This window comes from Microcaecilia unicolor, chromosome 9 (genome assembly GCF_901765095.1).
Source record: "Microcaecilia unicolor chromosome 9, aMicUni1.1, whole genome shotgun sequence".
Classification (NCBI taxonomy): Eukaryota; Metazoa; Chordata; class Amphibia; order Gymnophiona; family Siphonopidae; genus Microcaecilia; species Microcaecilia unicolor.
This window is the reverse complement of record NC_044039.1, coordinates 82443792-82467689: the sequence shown is the minus strand read 5'-3', so window position 1 is coordinate 82467689 and position 23898 is coordinate 82443792. Positions and strand designations below refer to the sequence as shown.

At 44.6% G+C, this 23898-nt stretch overlaps 1 protein-coding gene across 1 annotated transcript in view; it reads right to left on the bottom strand.

The window, feature by feature from the left end:
- The window catches only part of TTLL12 (tubulin tyrosine ligase like 12), a 248707-nt gene that overhangs the window by 101897 nt on the left and 122912 nt on the right, over nucleotides 1–23898 (bottom strand). Inside the window, exons 7-9 of the mRNA XM_030213875.1 lie at nucleotides 21200–21316; nucleotides 20911–21105; nucleotides 3191–3302 (exon numbers count right to left, since the gene is read on the bottom strand). Coding sequence (XP_030069735.1) covers nucleotides 3191–3302; nucleotides 20911–21105; nucleotides 21200–21316 — 424 coding nt within the window. The remainder of the gene's footprint in view (nucleotides 1–3190; nucleotides 3303–20910; nucleotides 21106–21199; nucleotides 21317–23898) is intronic.

Genomic DNA, 23898 nt, shown 5'->3' with positions numbered 1-23898 from the left:
GCTCTCAACTCCAGGAGGTTGACCTGCAGACCGGATTCCTGGAGGGACCACCAGCCTTGAGTGTGGAGCCCATCGACATGGGCTCCCCACCCCAGGAGAGATGCATCCGTCGTCAGCACTTTTTGCGGCTGAGGAATTTGGAATGGGCGTCCCATGATCAAATTGGAGCGAATCGTCCACCAGCGGAGTGAAGTGCGAAAGCTGGCGGGCAGTCGGATTGCATCCTCTAGATTCCCCATAACCTGATACCACTGGGAAGCTAGGGTCCATTGAGCTGGTCTCATGTGAAGACGTGCCATGGGAGTCACATGGACTGTAGAGGCCATATGGCCCAGGAGTCTCAACATCTGCCGAGCTGTGATCTGCTGGGATGCTCTGGCCCGGGAGGCGAGGGATAGAAGTGTCTGCGCCCTCGCCTCGGGGAGATAGGCATGAGCCGTCTGGGAATTCAGCAGGGCTCCAATAAATTTGAGTGACTGGACTGGGCGTAGATGGGACTTTGGGTAGTTTATCACAAATCCCAGTAGCTCCAGAAGTTGAATAGTCCTCTGCATGGACTGTAGAGCTCCTGCCTCCGAGGTGCTCTTTACCAGCCAATCGTCGAGATAAGGAAACACATGCACCCCCAGCTTGTGTAGCGATGCCGCAACCACCACTAGGCACTTCGTGAACACCCGTGGTGCGGAGGCGAGCCCAAAGGGCAGCACACAATACTGGAAATGCTGTGCCCCCAGACGGAATCGCAGATACTGTGAGCTGGCAGTATCGGGATGTGGGTATAAGTATCCTTTAAATCCAGGGAGCATAGCCAATCGTCTTTCTGAATCATGGGGAGAAGGGTGCCAAAGGAAAGCATCCTGAACTTTTCTTGGACCAGATATTTGTTCAGGCCTCTCAGGTCTAGGATGGGACGCATCCCCCCTGTTTTCTTTTCCACAAGGAAGTACCTGGAATAGAATCCCAGCCCTTCTTGCCCTGGTGGTACGGGCTCAACCGCATTGGCGCTGAGAAGGGCGGAGAGTTCCTCTGCAAGTACCTGCCTGTGGTGGGAGCTGAAGGATTGAGCTCCCGGCGGGCAATTTGGCGGAGTAGAGGTCAAATTGAGGGCGTACCCGCACCACACTATTTGGAGAACCCACTGATAGGAGGTTATAAGAGGCCACCTTTGGTGAAAAAATTTTAACCTCCCCCGACCGGTAGATCGTCTGGCACGGACACTTGTATGGCGACTATGCCCGTTGAGCTTGCCTCGCTACCTGTGTCTGCTTCTTCAAGCTGAGGCACAAGTTACACGCTTTGGGATTATGCTCAGGCCCGAGGCACTGAAGGCACCAAGCGTGGGTGTCGGAAAGCGAGATCTGCCGGCCGCACCGACCACACTTTTTGAAGCTGCTGGGTATCCTCGATGTCATCGACGGAAAAATTGTGGCAGCGAGGTCAAAATCGTCGATGGTGGCGGGAAAAAGAGCCACCAAGAGGAAAAACACAAACACGCGGCCATGAGGATGCGATGGCGGCGAAAAGAACTAAAAACGCCAAAAAACTAAGAAAAGCAGGAGACTTTTTTTTTTAAGTGAAAAGAAGAAAGAAAGAAAGAAGGCGCGGACGGCGCCATTAAACAAAGAAAAAGCGGACAAGGCCGCTAAACCGGTTTCCGAGGCTGACAACGGAGAGGGACGCAATGTAGTCTCTCTCCAAGCGCGGAAAATGAGAAACTGAGTGGGAGCAGTTGCGCATGGCCGGGAAGACGGCCGCGCATGCATGGAGGGCATGCCCCGCCAATGGGATCTCCCGCGAGACTTTTTCCGGTTGAAGGGGGCTGCCGTGGGACGTCACCCAGTAGTGAGAACAAGCAGCCTGCACATAACTTCTTGTTTAGATCTTGGTTAAATGAACAATACATACAAATTAAGTTTTAGGTTAATTCTTTCAGGAGTGAGCACCATATAATACAAAGTCTTTGGCTAATTTCTTTACAGAGCACAAAGTCTCAAATTTTGCATCTTGAAAGTTATATTGCCTTAATAAGAATATAATTTCTTGTACCAATTTTACTTTGCTTTGAATGAGCTTTCTCTTTCAAAAAGAAAAAAACCCATATATCCAGAGTTACTCTATTTATACAGTGACTTTAATGTTAATGCTTTAAAATGACCTTGCGATAAACAAAATAATTTTCTTCCAGGTATAATTCTGCAAAGATTTTAATGCTGTGGTTGCTCAGTTTTCAGTTTAGTATCAATTCCACAGTGAAAACAAACAGTTAGTTATAGATTAATCTGTGCTCCCTCTGATCATGAGGTTAGATTATTTTTCCTTATTCACAAAATCCCCATAGCAAATTACAAAATAAAATATGGGCTTAGTGATGTCATTAGCAGGTGAAACAAAGCCAGAGTTAAACATTCTATCTTCATTAAGCATCAAGAGAGTAAGGCACGATTATATCCAAAGACATGTTTTTTTTTTTTTTTTTTTTTTTGGGGGGGGGGGGAGGAACCCCCCTCCCCCCCCCAAAAAAAAAAAATAAAACTAGGTACTCAATTCTATAAAGGGCCCAATTCAGCAAGGTTTTTTCCCATAGCAAATATTTTACTCTTGCTGTATGTCATCATACAGTTATGCAGTTGTCTTAAACAGAAAATTTCAGTTCAAAAAAGGATCCAGAGTCTCACTTCTTAGCTTCCAAAACTATTAACAAAACAGGAATTTACTGTAGAAGGAGTTGGAATTAAAAAGGTTGTTATATAGCATGCGAGTCTAAATAATTGTGATAACAACTTTCTCTGGAAGCCTGACTGATTGAAATTCAGGATGAAAGACAGCTCAAACTTTGCAATGGAACTGGAGCTTGGAACCAAGGGGGTTAGGCTGAGAACAGGAGACATGATGACGTCAAAAAGCTGTAGCTGTCTCATCCACCCAGCTGCCATCTTGGTACAACCAAAACAAAGCAAACAAACCTATCAGCTGCTGAATCCACGTTGTCGTTCTTTATTTTTGGTGTCAGTTTGAGAATCTCTGCCTTTATTAGTAACATTTCAATAATGTTTATCTGTACTTCACATGACACTTTTCTAGAACATGAAACTGACTTTTCAGAAAAAAAAGTTAAAACTTTAGCAAATCTTTGTATTCATAAAAAGGTTAAACTTGTCATTATATAGCATTTAGATGAATTTCTACTTACTTTAGGGATACTCTCTCTTTGTCTAATGATATAGCCAAGATGGTTGGTGACATGAGTATCTAGACTCCTAGCCAAGTTCCATGGCTTACAGATCCAATGATTGTCTTCATCCCTAGAACAGATTTGATTAAAAATAACCAAGCAATTGAATGCTTACACACAATACATGCCTCATTTCTGGGAAAGCTTATGTTTGAACCAAACACACTTCTCAAATGTCACCTCCTAAATACAAGTGTCATAACTATTTATAATAGAATTTTTATTCAGACAGCTTTAATTTCAGCAAAGTTGGAGTGCACCCCCCAAAAGGAAAACAGCATTATATTATAGTACTATATAATCCCAGGAGTCTGAAACACCTTGCAATTAGTTCTCTACTGGGTCAATGATCAAAACATAATGCTGGCACTAAAGGTGATTAGTGCCGGACTATTATTAGCGTTAGCAAGTACAGAATGCTCAGAGGGCTCTAGCATGGGAGACTGTGGGGTTCACTTTCAAAAGAGAAAAATGTCTAAAAAGTGGCATAAAGCAACATTTGGATGTTTTTTTTCACAAAAACATCCAAATCAGTATTTTTGAAACTTATTTTTAGAAGTTTTTCTATAAAGTCCGTCAGAAGTGCATTCAAATCACAAGGGGGCATGTTGAAGGCGGGATTAGGGTATGCCTAACATTTGGATGCTTTACAGCCATAATGGAACAACAAAAACATCCAGGCCTAAAACCAACACGTTTTGGTCTAGACCTGTTTACAGAACAAATAAGGCATAAAAAGGTGCACTAAATGACCACTGTAAGGAATAAGGGGTGACCCCCTCCAATAACCCCCCCCAATGGTCACTGACCCTCTCCCACCCCCCAAAAATGTGAATAAAAATATGACTTACCAGCCTCTATGACAGCTACAGATGTTAAAGTGAGGTCTGTTAGAACAGCATGGAGCAGTGTAGTGGTCAGTGCAATGCACAATGGGGGACCCAAGTCTCTATTTCCCTCTAACTGTCACACTTGTGGTGGAAACTGTGAACCCTCCCAAACTCACAAAACCCTACTGTACCTACATATAGGTGCCCCCTTCAACAATAAGGGTTATTATAGTGGTATACAGTGGGGGACAGTATTTTGGGTGGGGTTTGGAGGGCTCAGGGGACAAATATAAAGGAGCAAAGGTGAGATGTGTACCTGGAAGTATATTTATGAAGTGGACAGAAGTGCCCTCTAGGGTGCCCCACTGCTCTCCTGGGATGTCTGGGGGACCAGTCTACTAAAGCTGCTGGCTCCTCCAACATCCAAAGGGCATGAATCTCTACGTTTTGCACCTATTCATTTTTTTTTTTCAAAAATGGACCAAAAAACAAAACATCCAAATCACAAAACCTTGATCAAAACAGTATTTTTGGAAAAAAAAAAAAAGACCTTCTTTCCTATTTGGATTTCGGACGTTTTGTGCAAAACGTCTAAAATCGAACTTAAAGACGTCATATCAAAAACGCCCCTCCACGTGTGCACTAACAGGATGCAAATAGGAAATAGGTTTAGGAGGATTCTAAGCAAGTATTCATTTACGGAAAGGTGGTGGAAGTGTGGAATGGCCTCCTGGTGGAAGTTGTGGAGACCAGGATTGTGTCAGAGTTTAAGAAAGCATGGGACAAGCATGTGGGATCCCTTAGGAAAAGGAGAAGTTAAGAGTTACGGAGGATGGACAGACTGGATGGCCCATTTGGCCTGTATCTGCTGTCATATTTCTATGTTTCTATTAAATGTAGTCAAACATATGTTAATGAGGTCATTTCCTATTCCCTCCCAATGCTCAGAGAACAGCGTACAAAACAAAGCCACCCTTACCGCTGAAATCTAACGCCAGCTTAGAGCAGGTTTGAAGCGAGGCTCTCATGATTTTCTCTTTAAAATTTGTTGGGTTTTCAGTCATATAACTAGGGAGAGGAAAAGACTTCAGACGCTGGATACCATTACTAGTTATATTGTAGTGGGTATCGTGCTGCTCAGTGTTTACTATTGAAAATAGATTTTTCTTTATGTAAACATACTGGCGAGCATCCTCACAAGTCTAAAAAACCTCTCCAATATTTGCCTTTCTTACTTAATATATTATTTTCATTTTATGTATGGTTGTTTTTAACATTCTCATCAAAAATGCTCTGGCACTTATCTGATCTGCGGTTTGGACTAATGGGTAACACCTAACAGCGAGCTCCTGCTTTGCAGATTGCTTCGTAAGGAGCAGGTCTCTTAGTCTGCCTCGCCCTGAAATCGACATAATTGTGAATGAAGTTAGAAAGTCTTTGCAGAAAATTTCGGAATTTCAGTCTACTCAGCTTGTTACTTGTACATACCTGTTTCTATGTTTGCCACTGTCTTATGTGCCATACTTTCTCTCGAAGATGGTGGCTGTTTTTAAACTAACAGCACCTTCATGAGCCAATCGAATCACAGCACTGAATACACCCTTTTAAAGGGGACAAACCCTCACCCTCTCTTTTAAAGGGGTACCCCCTTTTTTCCCTTTTTCGTTTCTTATCAGGTCCTCCTTATATTCTCTAATATCTTTTATATATTCAAAGGAATGCTTTCCACTCTACTCTGTTATTTAGACCTACCGGAATTAATGTCTTTAGTCTATAAATTCAACGCTGCTCTCTCTGGATTAGCCTCTGATCTCCATCTCCTCCACGTATCGATTTCGGGATATGATCAATAACAATACACTTATAATCCTCAAACTTATGCGACCTTTCTATACTATGTCCCACTAAGGGGGCCTCTAAATGAGAGTGTTTCAAGTTATATTTATGGTCACTGAGCCTTTGTTTTAATGCCTGTGTAGTTTTCCCCACATACAGTTTCTCACATCCACACATAAGGATGTACATGTGTTGTTTCCAGTGGTGTGCTGGTAAATTTTTAACAACAGGCTCTCTCCCCAGTCCACCTCGGCGCCCCCCCCCCCCATCCACCACTGCGCCCCCCCGTCCACCTCGTCGCCCCCCCAAAATTGCAGAGCTGGCTATAGCCAGGGGGGGGGGGGGGGGGGCAATGCATTACTCTCTCCACAGGAAAAAATTTTAAATGATCCCAGGTTCCAATCTAATTCACATTTAATGTGGGATAAAATGCCATAAATAAGTAAATAAATATAAACTTTTAATGTTGAGCACCTGATTCTCAAACTGAACATATTCCAAACACTATAATGAAAATAAAATGATTTTTTTTCTACCTTTGTTGTCTGGTGACTGTTTTTCTGATCATGCTGGCCCAGTATCCGATTCTGTTGCTATCTGTCCTCTTAACTCCATTTCCAGGGCTTCCTTTCCATTTATTTCTTTCCTCCTTTCTTCTTCATTTCTGGTCCTCAGCTTCTGCCTATTTTCTTCATCCATGTGCAGTTTTTCTCCTCTCTTCCTTTTCCCTCATCTCATCTCCTTCCTCACTCTTCTCTCCCCTCCATCCATGTCAGCATTTCTTCTCTCTCCCCTCCTCTCCCCTACCCTGCATGCACCCATACCCAGCGACCCTCCTCTGCCATGCCCTGCATGCACCCAGATGTCCAGCAATGACCCTTCTCTCCCCTGCATGCACCCATGTCCAGCAGTGACCCTCCACTCCCCTGCCCTGCATGCACCCATACCCAGCGACCCTCCTGTGCCCTGCATGCACCCAGATGTCCAGCAGTGACCCTCCTCTCCCCTGCATGCACCCATGTCCAACAGTGATCCTCCTTTCCCCTGCCCTGCATGCACCCATGTCCAGCAGTGTACCCTCCTCTCCCCTGCCCTGCATGCACCCATATCCAGGGACCCCCTCCATCCACCCATGCCCAGCAGCGACTCCCTTTTCCCCCCTGCCACCCCCTCCCGAGTTGTTTCGTGAATTCTTCTCCTCCCTCCCACCCGATCCGGTCCCTCACCGCCCGCTTGTTTATTGAATTCTTCGGGGCAGGCAGTCTTGGTCTTGCCTGCCCGCTTCCAGCGCAGACTGTCCTCCCTTGCTTGCCGACTCGCGCTTCAAAATGGCCGCCGAGACTTCAGCCGAAGTCTCGCGAGGCCGCCTCTGGAAGTCTCGGCGGCCATTTTTAAAGGGCGAATCGGCAAGGGAGGACAGTCAGCGCTGGAAGCGGGCAGGCATGACTGCCTGCCCCGAAGAATTCACGAAACAAGCAGGCGGTGATACGGATCCGGAGGGAGGGAGGGAGGATGGAGGGAGGAGAGCCAGAGCCGGCTCGCTATTTTCAACAACCGGCTCGCAAGCCGGAAGAAAATTTAACAACCGGCTCTTGCGAGCCGGTGCGAGCCGGCTCCAGCACACCACTGGTTGTTTCACAATTCATATCAAATTTTAATAGATATTTTCTAGAGTCTACTGGGTTAATAAACTCTTGCTCAGTTATCATTGTGCAGAAACTACATTTCTTACAATCTCTATGTCCTTGTGCATTGATTTCTTCCTTTGTAAGCAATTGCATTATTTCCCAAAGCTTTCTAATCATTTGTGCCACTTTTTGTGTTCCCTGCACAAGTGGCACAAGTGATTAGAAATGCTGAGCAGCACGATACCCACTACAATATATCTAGTAATGGTATCAGCATCTGAAGTCTCTTCCTCTCCCTAGTGATATGACTGAAGTCAGGAAGAAAGATTTGTAAGCAGGGACTTTAAAACATTGGCAATGCCTATAACACTCTGATGTATGTTTACTAAGGTGCATTTGCATTTTTAACATACCTGTACATTTAAGGCACGTTTCAGGCTAACACGCCTATACATTTCTATGGGCGCATTAGCGTTTAATGAGCGTAAACCATTTATACGCATTAAAAATGCTAACGCGCCCTTAACACCGTTTAGTAAACCTAGCCCAATATGAGAAGCCATAACCATTTTTATGAGCACTTTTTATAAATGATAAATTATTACATTTTGTATTATGTGGGGACGATAAACTTATTTTTGTAGGATTGAATAATGGTCAGTCTTTATTAATATTAATAACAGTTGCTGTGAAGATATACTATCAAAGAAAAACCCTACAGAATTTTTATTCTCTCAGTGCACTGTGGTGTATTTCTTTTTGTGGAAATTGCTGTTCATATACAGGACATCTGCAAAGCAGCAAAATAGCCTTTGCTCATACCTTTACAGAAAGTTACTTCTTTTATTTCTTTTTTTTTTGTTTAAAATTTCTTTCATTTTTATATCATACTACAAATCCACATACAGACCATTACTGACTAGATAAAATGTCCAGGAGAGATGGTGACTTCAGGCAGGTGGCTTTTCAAAAGCTTTTCAGTTAAGTCAAATCCCCCCCCCCCCCCCCCACCAAAAAAAACCCCCTCATGTTTCTAGATTGCTTCCAAGAGACAGGCCTACTAAGGCTTCATCTTTTTAAATTTAAGAATTTATATTCCGCTTTTCCAAGAGAAAAAAAATTCAGTGCAGATCTTTAGGCAGTAGTGCATGAACTGCACTATGCATAGTTGATGCACCATTCTTGTGGTGAACACAGATCCCTATTTTTAAAAACCCCACTTGTCCACAAGGTTCAAGGTCTTCGTAATTCTTACCCAAAGGGAGGCTGGAGTGGTCTTTGAATCTTTTCTCTGTTCTTGATTTCAATGTCACTGCTACCATGTGGTGTAAAAGATAGCTACATCCAGTGGTGTGCTGGTAAATTTTTAACAACAGGCTCTCTCCCCGGTCCACCTCGGCGCCCCCCTGTACACCTCTGCGCCCCCCCCCAAAATTGCAGAGCTGGCTATAGCCGGGGGGAGGGGGCAATGCATTACTCTCTCCAGGAAAAAAAATTAAATGATCCCAGGTTCCAATCTAATTCATGTTTAATATGGGATAAAATGCCATAAATAAGTAAATAAATATAAACTTTTAACGTTCAGCACCTGATTCTCAAAGTGGACATATTCCAAACATTATAATGAAAATAAAATTATTTTTTTCTACCTTTGTTGTTTGGTGACTTTGTTTCTCTGATCATGCTGGTCCTGTATCTGATTCTGCTGCTCTCTATCTGTTCCCTTGACTCCGTTTCGAGGGCTTCCTTTCCATTTATTTCTTTTCTTTCCTCCTTTCTTCTTCATTTCTGGTCCTCCGCAGACTTGACTGTCCAGTGGATCTAGCTTCTTCCTATTTTCTCCATCCATGTGCAGTTTCTCTCCTCAATTCCTTTTCCCTCATCTAATCTCCTTCCTCTATCTTCCCTCCATGTCCAGCATTTCCTTCTCTCTCCCTTCCCTCCCCTCCATCCATGTCCAGAATTTCTCTTGCTCTCCCCTCCATCCATGTCCTGAAACTCTCCTCTCTCCCCTGCCCCCCTCTCCCCATCCATGCCCAGCAAGTCTCTCCCCTGCCCCCCTCTCCCCATCCATGCCCAGCAAGTCTCTCCCCTGCCCCCCTCTCCCCATCCATGCCCAGCAAGTCTCTCCCCTGTCCCCCTCTCCCCATCCATACCCAGTGATTCTCCTCCCTCCCCTTCCCTCCCGCTCCCAAACATGTCCAGCGAACGATGTCCTTCGCCCCCACCCTCCCCTCCCATCTGTCTTTTTTAATTACCTCCGTCGAAGCCCATGCTATTTAAAGCCCTGCTGCGTGCAGGCCGTCTCTCCAGGCTTCCCCTGCTTGCTTCGGTGAAGTTCGTGCCCTTAGTCCCGCCTTCGCGGAAAAAGGAAATGACGTCAGAAGGTGGGACTAAGGGCGCAAACGTCACCGAAGCAAGCAGGGGAAGCCTGGAGAGACAGCCTGCACGCAGCAGGGCTTTAAATAGCGGTTTCAACGGAGGTAATTTAAAAAGTCAGATGGGAGCGGGAGTGTGGGGGCGAAGGACATTGTTTGACATGTTTCGGAGCGGCAGGGGAGGTAAGCATGGCCTGTAATGGCGCCCTCCTGCCATGCTTACCTCCCCTAATGGAGCCGGCTCGCCCCCAACAATAACCGGCTCGCAAGAGCTGTCAAAATTTAACAACCGGCTCTTGCGAGCCGGACAGAGCCGGCTCCAGCACACCACTGGCTACATCAAAACTCAGGTGGGACTGAGCTTTTCTTTTTTTAGTTCAACTTCCTTGCTACCAACATGCAGTTGACTGATCCTACCACATGCACAGCAGAAGCTTTTTTAAGTAAACTGCATACTGGTATGTCTTTGGGGCATACCAGAAAATCAAAAATATCTTCTCTGGCTTCCACTGTAAAGAAAAAGGGAATCTCTGCCATTTTCTTCATGAAGCTTGGGTAAGATTCTTCAAGTGGGGAAGTAGTTTTAAATTGTTTTTTTTTAATTTTATTTACATTTCCTATCTACCGTCTGCAAGCCCAAAATCTATTAAAGCTGTATATATTCAGATACAGTAGGTATTTTCTGTCCCTGAAGGGCTCACAATCTAAGTCTGCATCTGAGGCAATGGAGGGTTAAGTGGTTTTCCCAAGGTCACAAGGAACTGCAATGGGATTTGAACCATGTCCCCCTCGTTCTCAACCCACTGCTCTATTAGGCTACACTTCTATGGGAAAATTAGGTTCTTACCGTGATAATTTTCTTTCCTTTAGTCATAGCAGATGCAGCCATTACAGATGGGTTGTGTCCATCAACCAGCAGAGGGAGATAGAGAGCACACTTTTTTCAGTGCCTCATACCAGCTTGCTCCACTGCCTCTCTTCAGTATTTGAAGCTTCCAAAGCAGTATGGCAAACCGCAATGGGAATAACATAAGCTTTCCTCACAGCGAACGATGGCCTTACAAAGGGCATTAACTCAGAATGGAGGGAATGAAACATCCTCCCGGAGGGCATAAACTCATCCTCCACTGAGACATAACTGGAGGGAATAAACTCATCTTCCCGGAGGGAATAAACTCATCATCCAAAACATGAAACTGGAGGGAATTAAGTCATCCTCCTTTAATTGAACAAGAATCCTGAAGACTGTTTTCCGACTTTCTCCCAAGGACGGAATCTCCAGGAAACACGAACAGAACCTGAAACAGATTCACAGCATACAGACAATCATACAGGGAGGGATCATGGCTGCATCTGCTATGACTAAAGGAAAGAAAATTATCACGGTAACAACCTAATTTTCCCTTCCTTGTCATCAAGCAGATGCAGCCATTACAGATGGGATGTATCAAAGCAATCCCTAGATAGGGTGGGAACAAGCCACACCACGCGCCAGCACTTGTGCTCCAAAATGTGCGTCCCTCCTGGCAGCCACATCCAGCCTGTAATGTCGGGCAAAAGAGAGCTTAGAAGCCCATGTTGCAGCACTACAAATCTCTTGAAGAGAGAGTGCTCCAGTTTCAGCCCAAGAAGAGGAAATTCCTCTAGTGGAATGCGCCTTAAAGGCATCAGGCGGAGGCTGGCCGGCAAGCAAATAAGCTGAAAAGATAGATTCTTTAAGCCAGTGGGCAATAGTGGCTTTAGACGCTGGAGACCCTCTGCGAGGACCTGATAGCAAAACAAACAGATGATCAGAGGTCCTGAAAGAGTTAGTAACTCGCAGATACTGCAGCAGAGTCCTGCGCACGTCCAACAGGTGCAATTGCCCAAAAGATTCTGGAAACTCCTCCTCGACAAAGGAGGGCAAGAAAATAGGTTGGTTTAGGTGAAACGCTGAAACCACCTTAAGCAAGAAGGAAGGCACGGTCCGAACCGTGACCCCGGACTCTGAAAACTGCAGAAAAGGGTCTCTAAAGGACAACGCCTGGAGCTCTGACACCCGTCTCGCCGAAGTAATGGCCACTAACAAGACGGCCTTCAGTGTCAAATCTTTCTCTGAAGCACGCCGAAGCGGTTCAAAGGGAGCACCCTGAAAGGCCTTCAGCACTAGCCCCAGGTTCCAAGCTGGACAAGGTGCACGCACGGGAGGATGGAGCCGAAGCACCCCTCTAAGAAACCGTGCCACATCTGGATGAGCAGCTAAAGACACGCCTTCAACCTTGCCACGCAGGGAGGCCAATGCTGCCACTTGCACCCGCAGGGAATTATAGGCCAAGCCTTTTTGTACACCATCCTGCAAAAAGTCCAGAATCGGCGAGACAGGAGCCCGCAGGGGTGTGATCTCTCTGGAAGCACACCAGACTTCAAACTGGCGCCAAATCCTGGCATAAGCCACGGAAGTGGAACGCTTGCGGGCTTGCAGGAGAGTGGTAATTACTTTATTGGAATAGCCTCTGCCTCTCAATTGCGCCCTCTCAATCGCCAGGCCATAAGACCAAATCGGCTGGCGTCCTCCATGGTCACCGGACCCTGTGACAACAGGTTGGGAACCAGAGGTAACTGAAGGGGATCCTTTACGAGCATCTGTCGGAGGTCCGCATACCAAGGCCTCCTGGGCCAATCCGGGGCGACGAGAACCACTTCTCCTGGATGCAGCCGAATCCACAGGAGCACTCGCCCTATCAAGGGCCACGGAGGGAACACATACAGTAGGCCCGGAGGCCAGGGTTGAGCCAAGGCATCCAACCCCGCCGCGCGAGGATCTCTCCGTCTGCTGAAGAAGCACGGGACTTTGGCATTGATGCTTGTCGCCATTAGATCCATCACGGGCTTGCCCCACTTGGCACATATCTGCAGGAACACTTCGTCTGCAAGTTCCCACTCCGCTGGATCGATCTGATGCCTGCTTAGATAATCGGCTTGCACGTTGCTCTGACCTGCAATGCGAGCTGCTGACAGAAACTGTAGATGCAGCTCGGCCCAGTGGCAAATTTGTTCGGCCTGCGCGGCTAGAGCTCTGCACTGAGTGCCGCCTTGTCGATTTATGTAGGCCACTGCTGTCGTGTTGTCCGACATCACTCTGACAGCCAATCCTTCCAGGGTCACTTGAAAAACCAGAAGCGCCTGAAACACCGCTTTCAACTCTAGGCGGTTGATGGACCACTCCGACTCCTCGGGTGTCCATAGACCCTGGGCATGCTTCCCCTTGCAATGTGCGCCCCAGCCTTTCAGACTGGCATCTGTCACCACTAGGCACCAATCGGGGAGCGCCAGCGGCATTCCTCGCCGCAGCATGCTGTCTGAGAGCCACCACTCCATACTGAGTCGGGCCGCAGGGAGCCAAGAGAGTCTGCATTGGTAATCCTGAGATACTGGAGACCATCTTTGGAGTAGAGCATACTGTAGAGGTCTCAGGTGCGCTCTCGCCCAGGGCACCAGTTCCATGGTGGCCGTCATCGATCCAAGCAGCTGGACAATGTCCCAAGCTCGCGGGCGGGGCATCCTCAGGAGCAGACGGACCTGATTCTGAAGCTTGCACCGCCTTTGCTCAGGTAGGTACACATACCCCAAGGCTGTGTCGAAGCTGGCCCCCAAATATTCTAGAGACTGCAAGGGGGTCACGTGACTTTTGGCCAAATTGACGACCCAGCCCAGAGATTGAAGTACTGACACCACTCTGGCTGTTACATGCTGACTCTCTGCAGCAGAGTTTGCTCGAATGAGCCAGTCGTCCAGGTACGGGAGAACCCCAATACCCTCTCGCCTTAGAAAGGCAGCTACTACCACCATAACCTTTGAAAAGGTGCGGGGAGCTGTGGCGAGGCCAAAAGGCAAGGCCCGGAACTGGAAATGCTTTCCCATCATCGCAAACCTCAGAAACTTCTGGTGCGGGGGCCAAATTGGAATGTGCAAGGAAGATTCTTTCAGGTCCAGAGACGTGAGAAACTCTCCTGGCTGTACCGCCGCAATGACGGAGCGCAGGATTTCCATGTGAAAATGCTGCACTCTCAGGGACTTGTTTAATTCTTTTAAGTCCAGAATAGGGCGAAAAGACCCTCCTTTTCGCGGCACCACAAAGTAGATGGAGTAGCGGCCGCAGCCGTGTTCGGCGGGAGGTACCGGGGACACGGCCCCTATCTGAATCAGACCTTGTAAAGTCTCCTCTACTGCCGCCCGTTTGGCGGCAGAACCGCATCGGGACTCCAAAAACACGTCTCTTACAGGGGCGTTGAATTCTATTCTGTAACCGTCTCTTATCAGGTCCAAGACCCACTGATCTGAGGAAATGTTGGCCCACTCCTCGACAAAGAGGGAAAGACGTCCTCCGATGACAGGACTCGAGGAGAGGGCCGGCGCACCATCGAGAGGGTCGCCCCTGAACGACAGGCCTTGAGCCAGTGGCTGTGGAATGTTTGTCCGAGCGAAAGGAGTTTCTCTGCTGAAAACGGGCACGAGAAGTGAACCAAGCAGAACGCCCCGGGCGGTACCTTCGAGCTTCACGGAAGTGAGGTCTGTAAGAGGAGTGGACTGCCGCACCCTTAGAGAAAGGCCGAGGCCTATCTTCGGGCAAGCGCTGGGGTTTAGCCTCACCCAGGCCCTTCACAATTTTCAACTCCTCACCAAACAGGAGAAGGCCTTGAAAGGGCAACTTCACCAACCTTTGCTGAGAGGCCATGTCCGCCGCCCAATGCCGTAGCCAAAGAAGACAGCGAGCCGCCACTGCTACTGCGATGTGTTTAGCCGAAGATCTGACAATATCATAATGGGCGTCAGCAAGAAAGGACAAGGCCGACTCCATCCGCGGAGCCACATCTGAAAAGGGCTCCGCTCCATCACCTGGCTGTTCCACTGCCTGTTGCAACCAAGCCAGGCAGGCTCTAGCAGCATAACAACTGCATGCAGACGCCCGAATAGTGAGACCTGCAATTTCAAATGACCGCTTAAGTGCTGATTCCAGTCTACAGTCTTGAATATCCTTCAGGGCAACACCTCCTTCAACAGGGAGGGTAGTTCTCTTTGTCACAGCTGTGACTAGGGCATCCACTTTAGGCATAGCAAAGCGAGCCATATGCTCCTCACTCAGAGGGTATAATTGCCCCATAGCCCTGGAAACTTTCAAAGGTCCCACGGGGTCAGCCCATTGAGCCGAAATAAGCTCTTGGATGGAGTCATGCAAAGGAAAGGCTCGAGCAGGCTTTTTGGTACTAGCCATCCTAGGATTCACAGAGGAGGCTGTGCCACTGGCAGGGTCCTCAATAGAGAAAGCCTGCAGGGCATCAGAAATAAGCGCTGGCAGCTCATCACGGTGGAAAATCCTCACCGTGGAGGGATCTCCAGATCCTGAGTCACTTCTGCACCAGACTCTGGCTCCTCAGACCATGAAGGCCTGCCAAATCCTCTGAATCCTCACAGCCCGACCACGGGGGGGGGGGGGGGGAAGGAGGTGCAGCACTCTCTGAAGGGGAAAGAGCCCTTCTGCGCTTCATATTCTGCCAATTAACAGGGAATAACGCCTCAGAGGGCATACCCGGGGGGGGGGGGGGGGCATTAGAAGAGGCCCGTGCCGGGCTTTGTGGGAGAGCTCTTTTAAGCATGTATGCTTTATGCATTAATAAGACAAAATCAGGGGAGAAAAACTCACCCTGGGCACCCGGATCTCTGCCGGGGCTAGTAGCTCCCATATCAGCCTCACTCCGAGGCCTCCCCCCGGGCTTAGGACTCTCCGACTCAACGGAGGTCACACCATGTGGTAAATTCAAAATGGCGCCCGCTGCCAGCTCAGAGCGCGAAGAGTCGTCGCTTGCCATGCTCGGGCCGGCTCTAACGTCTGTACAGCACGATTTACAGAGCCCCGCTGCTGATCTGCGCTTGCCACACTTGGAACAGCGCTTTACGGTCTCCGCAGCCATCACCGAAAACGGCGGTAAAATTCAAAATGGCGGTTCGCGCCAAAATTGCCCCGATCGCAGGCCCACCCCGGAGGAGTCAGAAAACACTCTTACCTCACTGGACCGAGTATCACAGCTCCGGTCCCACAGAAAAAGGCAAGGAAAAACCTCTGTTCCTTTTTTTTTTTTTTTTTTTACGGTATGAGGAAAGCAGAGGTAAATAGAACTCCGGAGGCTCAGGTGAGTGGGAAAGGCAGGGAAAGGGCGAACCTATGTGCCTTTAAAGTGAAGCTGCTATAGCCTCCAACACCCCTGCTAACAACTGGCAAAAGCACAGGAGCAACCTCCAGGCAGATTTTAGATGGAGCTCAAAGAAGCTGCAGCCACTCTGCTAGGGGAGATAGAGAATACTGAAGAGAGGCAGTGGAGCAAGCTGGAATGAGTCACTGAAAAAAGTGTGCTCTCTATCTCCCTCTGCTGGTTGATGGGCACAACCCATCTGTAATGGCTGCATCTGCTTGATGACAAGGAAACTACTCTTTGTAGTATAGAGAAGGGGCCCCGAGGCGAGGGCAAACCCATAACTTCTCTTTCTGAACCCACATATGACTACCAAAAACGATTGGATTCCAAGTTTAAAGATGCCTCTTGCTACTCACCTGCATAAACAGAAAGGAGCAGGGAAGGTTTATGGTGGTTTATATTGACCCACAAGTGAAGAGGCATTGAGAACAGAGATTCTGTAGACTCCTGAATCTTCATCTGGTAGGAAAAAACCCTATCAGTTTTCAGGAGCAGAAGTGGGCACTGGAGTGCTTCTAATATCAGCATGGCCTAGTTTTAACGGGCAATGTGTTGCTGACAAACAGCAAAGCATCTTTCTTATTTATTTTAGCATAGTATAAACAGAACATGCATAATTAAAACCAACAACTGGATAAGACGAACAACACAATGAAACATCACATCAAACAACCGTTAAATACTCAACTCTGCATTCTGTTTAAAAACAAACCTCATTAAAACCTATTCTGTGTCAGATTTCCACAATTGCTCCTAGCATAATTACACTTTTCTTTATAAACCTGCTGGAAAAATAGACCTACTCAAAATTCCTCTTCATTTTTACCTGGTGGGGCTGTCTCTGGGAAGGATTGATATGCAGGACCTGGCAAAGATTACTTCTGTCATATAGGGCACCAAGAGTTTTGGCACCGACTGTTTCTGCGCCAAGGACTGGCAGCAAGGAAGGATTTTGTTCTAATCCTGTTTTTGGCACCAAATGGGTTGATGGCTTCAAACGTGGGGCATGCATCTATATAGCTAATGATATCAACTTTTTCAGTACTCTTTTTTTTTTTTGTCAGGGGCCTTTGCATAGTAGCACCTATCATCAGAACCATACACTCTTCAGTCACTTTCTGGTATTCTCTTCTTAATGTTTTCTATAGTACAATTTCCTTGAGGTGGAGGATTCATGTCTCTACTTTCACCACCAGCTAACGGAATGTGTTTCTGAACCATTAGAACTGCTCCTTTCTCTCCTATGCATAGGCTTACAATTTGCAGAGCAGTAAGATGAGGGCAAGCATAATGACTTTTGTGTGCCCTGAAACATCAGACACTTAGAGATATCTATGAGGATCTCAGGATATCATGTCACAGGTTCCTAAAGGATTTTTCCACTCAGATGTACATCTCTTGCTTATGGCTGATTACAGTGGACTGAATATAGAGATATCCAAGATGGCAAGGGTCATGCATTTGAAATATCTTTGTTGTACAACCAAAGATGTTCAAACCTAAAAAAGGAAAGCAAAATCCTTCCGAAAAAACAAGACAAACAAAAAAAGGACAGAAGGAGCCAAACCCACAAGTCAGGATGTATTCAATGGCCCAATTTATTGACTAAATCCAGTATTCTCACAAAATAGTCTTCTAGCAGCAATACACAAGTAGAGAACAGATGGTACTGACCCAACACTGCAGTGTTTCTGCAGTGAATTTGCCTTCATCAGGGGTTCTAGTGAAGCCATAAATTATAAAACAAAGATCAAATGTGAATGAGAATATATTCAAAGTGATCAAAACAAAGTAAGGAAAGATGTGATAAAACAAGTGCAATAAGAATATATAGTCTACATATGTGTAAAAGACATACCCAACAATCATTGTGATTGATAATGTGTTAAAGCCATCCAGTACAAACTTATTAAAGATGAAACGTAATAAACAAAAATGTGATGTGTATATTTTGAAATAAAAAAAAACAGTTTTAAGTCATATTTATTATGGTCTCATTTCTAATTGTTTTACCTTTCATGTATGCAGTTTACTTTTGCTTTTATATGAGATATTTATATATTCCATAATTTTATATTATGTTTTGTTTGATAATATGTATGTATGACCTCTACTTCTGTATTGTTTTATCTTTCATGTACATGATTTACTTTTGCTTGTCTTTCCTTTATCTCTTTAATAGAGTTCCTTTCTTCTTTCCTTTTATAGTCTGTACATTGCTTGCCTGTCAGTAAGAGTGGTTTAGCAAATTTTTAAATAAACTATAAACTGTCCCATCATTTTATATTATGTTTTGTTTGGTATGTATGTACCTTTTCTACTCTTACTTGTGTATTGCTGCAAGAAGACTATTTTGTAAGAAGACTGGATTTTGTCAATAAATTGAGTCATTGAATATACATTCTGAATTGTGGGTTTGGCTCCTTCCATTGTCCTTTTTTGTTTGACAATCAAAGCTGTTTACATATTATATACAGGCATTTTCTCTGTCCCTAGTGGGCTCATAATCTAAAGTTTTTTATACCAGGGTGATGGAAGATTAAGTGACTTGCCCAGAGTCACAACAATCTGCAAGTGAGGAAGTATCTAGAAGAGTGTACAGAAGCCAATTTTAAAGCTAAAACCTAGTGCTTTTATTGACTGTGATAAAATTTAAAAAGAACCAACAAAACATGTCATAGTATAAAAGCTTTCAAAACTTTAAAGTTCCCCGATGATTAGTTCCAATCTTGAAAGTCAATATTAAGTTTACAATTTTAATAAATCCCCAAAGTTAAACTATATGCTACACTTCTTTAAAACCAATAAAAATATTTTAATGAACATTATCCAATAACATGAGGAAACAGCTCCAATTATTCAAAGAAAAACCAACAAACAACCCTTATTCCCCTCCCCCCCCCCACACTCAATGCGCTACACTTTTATTGTCAATTTGCAAAGTCACAAAGCATCTCTTACAAATGTGCAAATCTGCATTTACATAAGCATTGCCATACTGGGACATACCGAAGGTTCATAGCCCTGTATTCTGTTTCTAACAGTGGCCAATCCAGGTCACCAATATCCGGCAAGATCCCAGAACAGTAAAACAGATTCTACGTTACTTATCCTAGAAATAAGCAGTAGATTTTCCCTAGTCCTTATATATTTAGAAAGAGTAAATAAGCGATTCAAGTCTACCCCTTCCACTCCACTCAGTATTTTATAAACCTCTATCATATCTCCCCTCAGTTGTCTTTTCTCAAAGATAAAAGCCCTATTTGTTTTAGTTTTTCCTCATGAGGAAGTCATCCCATCCCCTTTATCATTTATGATGCCCCTCTGTGTCTCTCTTCTAATTCCACTATATCTTTTTTGAGATATCAGAACTGCACATAGTATTTGAGCTGCGGTCGCACCATGGAGCAATACAAAGGCATAACATTCCCATTTTTGTTTTCCACTTCTTTCCTAATTATTCCTAACATTCTATTTGCTTTTTTAGCCGCCCCTGCACACTAAGAAGAGGGTTTGAACGATGATACCTAGATCCTTTTCCTGGGCAGTAATTCCTAATGTGGAATCTTGTATCACATAGCTATATAGTTTGGGTTCCTAATTTTTGATAACATTTCTGCATCTGTCTGCTCATCCTGGCCAGGTGGACAGTAGTACACTCCTATCACTATCTTTTTCCTCTTTATACATGGAATTTCTATCCATAGAGATTCCAAGATGTCCTACAAGTCTGCTATTCTAGCCTCCAGAGATTGGACCCCACTCCCCGAGTGCTAGGAGCTCTTTGCACCGAGTACACACATACGACTTCTCGCTAACTGGGAGATAAATCAAACATGTGACACTCAGTGCAAAGACTGGATAGCCCCCATCTCTCTGCTGGACTGCTGACTGCATCTTATTATCAGTGATTTCTTAATTAAAGTTGCTGAGTAGAAATATGTAAACTAAAGTTCCCTAAGATTGCTAGTTATATGCTAGGCTATGCTAATATTTAAATGTTATTATTAAGTACATAAGTATTGCCACACTGGGACAGACCAAAGGTCCATCAAGCCCAGCATCCTGTTTCCAACAGTAGCTAATCCAGGTCACAAATATCTGGCAAGATCTCAAAAAAGTTCAATACATTTTATGCCGCTTATCCCAGAAATAAGCAGTGGATTTTCCCAAGTCATTTTAAAAATGGTCTATGGTTCCCTTTTTCTATGGATTTAATTTAGATTATTTCTAAGAGCTAATTATTGGCTCATAGAGATGCCCTAATTAAATTTATAGCCTACAAAAAATGTTAACAATGAACTGAACACAAAAATGCCAACTGCAACCAGCTGCTACAGTAAATCATGACTACACAGCTCTATATTCACCACTAGTGCTAAGAAGGTCTACAGGTTATGGAAATCACTTTTTTAAAATAGGCCAGAAGTATGCTGCTATTTTGTCCCACACAAATGGGCTGGTGAACCTTCCACAGGTGTGAACTCCACAGTGAAGATATACTATTTCTTTTATTCCAGCCAAGGAAAGGATCATGTATTTAAGGTACTTAAAGTTACTAGATCAACTAATGCACTGCCTCCTACTTAAAGGTATTTCCTTAGGTGTAATATTACTGGGATTTAATTTTTATAAGGGGGGGAGATTGGAGCTTTAGGAAATAATTTATAGTAGTTTTGATATTGTATAATTGTGTTTTTAATTGTGAACTGCTTGGTACCTTATGATTAAAAGCAGTATATAAAATATTAGTGAAAAAATAGTATAAAGAATTACCTCCATTCACGCTGCTGAAAATAACTTATGAACTGGGGTAATTCTGTTTGAAGGTTAAAAGTTTGTGGCAGCCATTTTGGTCCATCAGGGCCTCCAACTCGCCTTGCTATAGAAGCCAAACAGTCCTTGACTGTAAGAAGATTCTCACATGGAAACTGATTCAGTAACACGTGAGGTCTCTCTTCACTCAGTTTTCTGTTAATAATTAAGAAAACAAGATCGTAAGTCAACATTCTACCGAATGTACCAGACTATTTGTACTTGCTGACAATACAAATCTGCAATGAACCTGTAATCTTTGATGTGAGAAAAGCTGTAGAGGATGTCTGCTTCTTTCTCGTCTGCTGTAAATGCAAATCGTGGATCGTTCAAATGATCAAGCACTTGCTGCACTTCTGTGTATACTCTATGAAGAGGAAAAGAAAATACAATGCAAATATGATCTCAATGCAAGATTTCTGCTTAAAACCTTAGGGGCCCTTTTACTAAAGGGTTGCTGCATGGCAACCTGGAACTACCGCCAGCCCAACACAGGTGCTGGTGGTAGTTCTGCCTCTAGTGCTAGCGTAAATATTGAAAAAAATATATTTCTGCAGGGGGTTATCTGGTGGTAACAGGGCAGAATCAAGCACTGCCCAATTAGCACAGGAGCTCTTACTGCCATCTCAATGGGTGACGGTAACTGCTCCCCCCCTGAAATAGCTGTACAGCAAGCGTAAACTTACCACATGGCCATTTCAGTTTTGGCAATTTTCACTCATTGCAGTAAAAGGGGCCCTGACGAATGGCAAAAATGGCCGCCGCTAGCTCAGAGCCCTTTACAGCAGCTTAGTAAAAGGGCCCCTTAATCTAGTGGTGGAAGTTAACAATATCAATTCTAAGAATGTTCTGGAAATATTGGGAAAAAGGTACAATCACTACCAAATGAATATATCACAACACCCTATCGGCTAGTCATCTGGTCTTCAATTTCTTAGTAACGTACCTCCAGAAGATAGAGGATAGAGGATAGGGAAATGGCTTAATCTTCATGCACAAGAGTGCATTTAAAAATGGCAGAAACTGTTTCTCCTTCATAACTGATGAAACAGCAACAGGCTACCAATCTTCTCACATCAACCAATTTTATCCACATCTGCTGTATTTGGCCAGCTACAAACCGTGAAAGCTTAGCATAAAACACGGTTGGCCTCCTGTCCTCACTGATATTAGAAGGCATTAATGGGCCCTTTTACCAAGCGGCAGTAAGCCCAACGTGGGCTTAACACGCACTAATCTGGAGCTATCACTAGCCTAACATGGGCGCCGGTGGTAGTTCCAGCCCAAGCATGCACCATTTCCAACACTAGGGAAATTAGGAACCGATTTTTTACCCCAGCGGTTACCTGGGGTGGTGGTAGGTTGGCAAGTGCCTCTCCCCCCCACCACATGTTACCGCATGGCCATGTCTTTTTTCAGCCTTTTACCCACTGCGATAAAAAGGGCATCAGTGTACGGCAAAAACAGCCCCCGCCGCTAACGCATAGCCCTTTTTACCGCAGCTTAGTAAAAGGGCCCTAAACTACTTCCTGTGCAATTAATTTTGTTAACCTAGGAAATAATCTTTCTGGTCTCAACTCTATTTTTATGCTATCAAGACAATAAATTTCTGTTAACTAAACTCCTGCAGTTCCTAATTCTTAGGCCCCTTAAAAACAAAAAGTTAACTGATGTCAGTCTTTCCCTCTATAATATGAATTAATGAAAGTTTACCTGTAATAAATCCTTTAAGCAAATACTTTAAGCAAAATAGCAACTGTACATTGTCAAGGCCTTAGACTTAGTAAACAATTTAACTAGGACACCTGAGAAAACTCAACTTTCTAACGGACAGAAAATATAGAAGCCAAAACATAACAATTCTGTAAAACATCCATTTTTCAGAGTATTACTATTTTATTAGGTCAAATTGAGACAGGAGATCTAGTTCTTAAGTTTAGCAAAACAGCAAAGGGGGAGTGACAAGATTATATAAAGCACTATTAAAAATCTCCACCCCATCAAGACCACTATATTAGACGATGGGAGGGGGCCCTACATCAAACCTTTACAAGAGAATGCTGGATGAGGGGAATTAGTTATCTACTGAGGACCTCTATTACTCCGTCGGTGGTTAAGAATGGTTATAAAATATGGTACTGGTGGTACTATACACCAGATAGACTACAAAAAATATACTCTAAGGTATCACCGAATTGTTGGAGGGAATGTGGTCTCAGAGGCACATTTATGCATATATGGTGGGAATGTCCCAAAATACAGGCATTTTGGACTCAGATCCGAGCAATGGTATACCAAGTCACAATGATAGATTATTCTAGTCGGGCGGAATATTGCCTTTTACACTTCCGCCCGGGAAAATGTAAGACACATCAACATAAAATGGCTAACCAGATCTTTGCAGCAGCCAAAATGACAGTGGCAAGGGCGTGGAAACAGATAGAGGTGCCACATATTCAAGCAGTAAAACATAAACTTGATTACCTATATCAGATGGCGAAATTGACCGCACTGAGAAAAGGCCAATTACACAGGTTTCAACAAATTTGGCAACCATATGAACAGAAGAGAGAAGTGTCTAAATCATCATATTAAGAGAGGGGGTGGGAGAGGAATGGGTGAGGGATTGTTCAGAGTTCATTTGCAAATATTGTTATGGAAGAAGAGGTTAATATGTTGCATATAAGTTGATCATTGCAAATTTGAATGGATGTACTTATGTTAAAATATAATAAAGAAATTAAAAAAAAAAAAAAGTTTAGCAAAACAGGAAAAGCATACTTCACTTAGTACACAGCTTTCAACAGCATTCCTTACATTCACTTGGGGACAATTGGGGGGGGGAGGGGGAACACGTGGGTACAACTTTCATACATGGGAGTTTTCATACATACTCATTAACAGACAACTGATCAGGAACATAAGGCAGTTACGGTTCTTGACTATAAA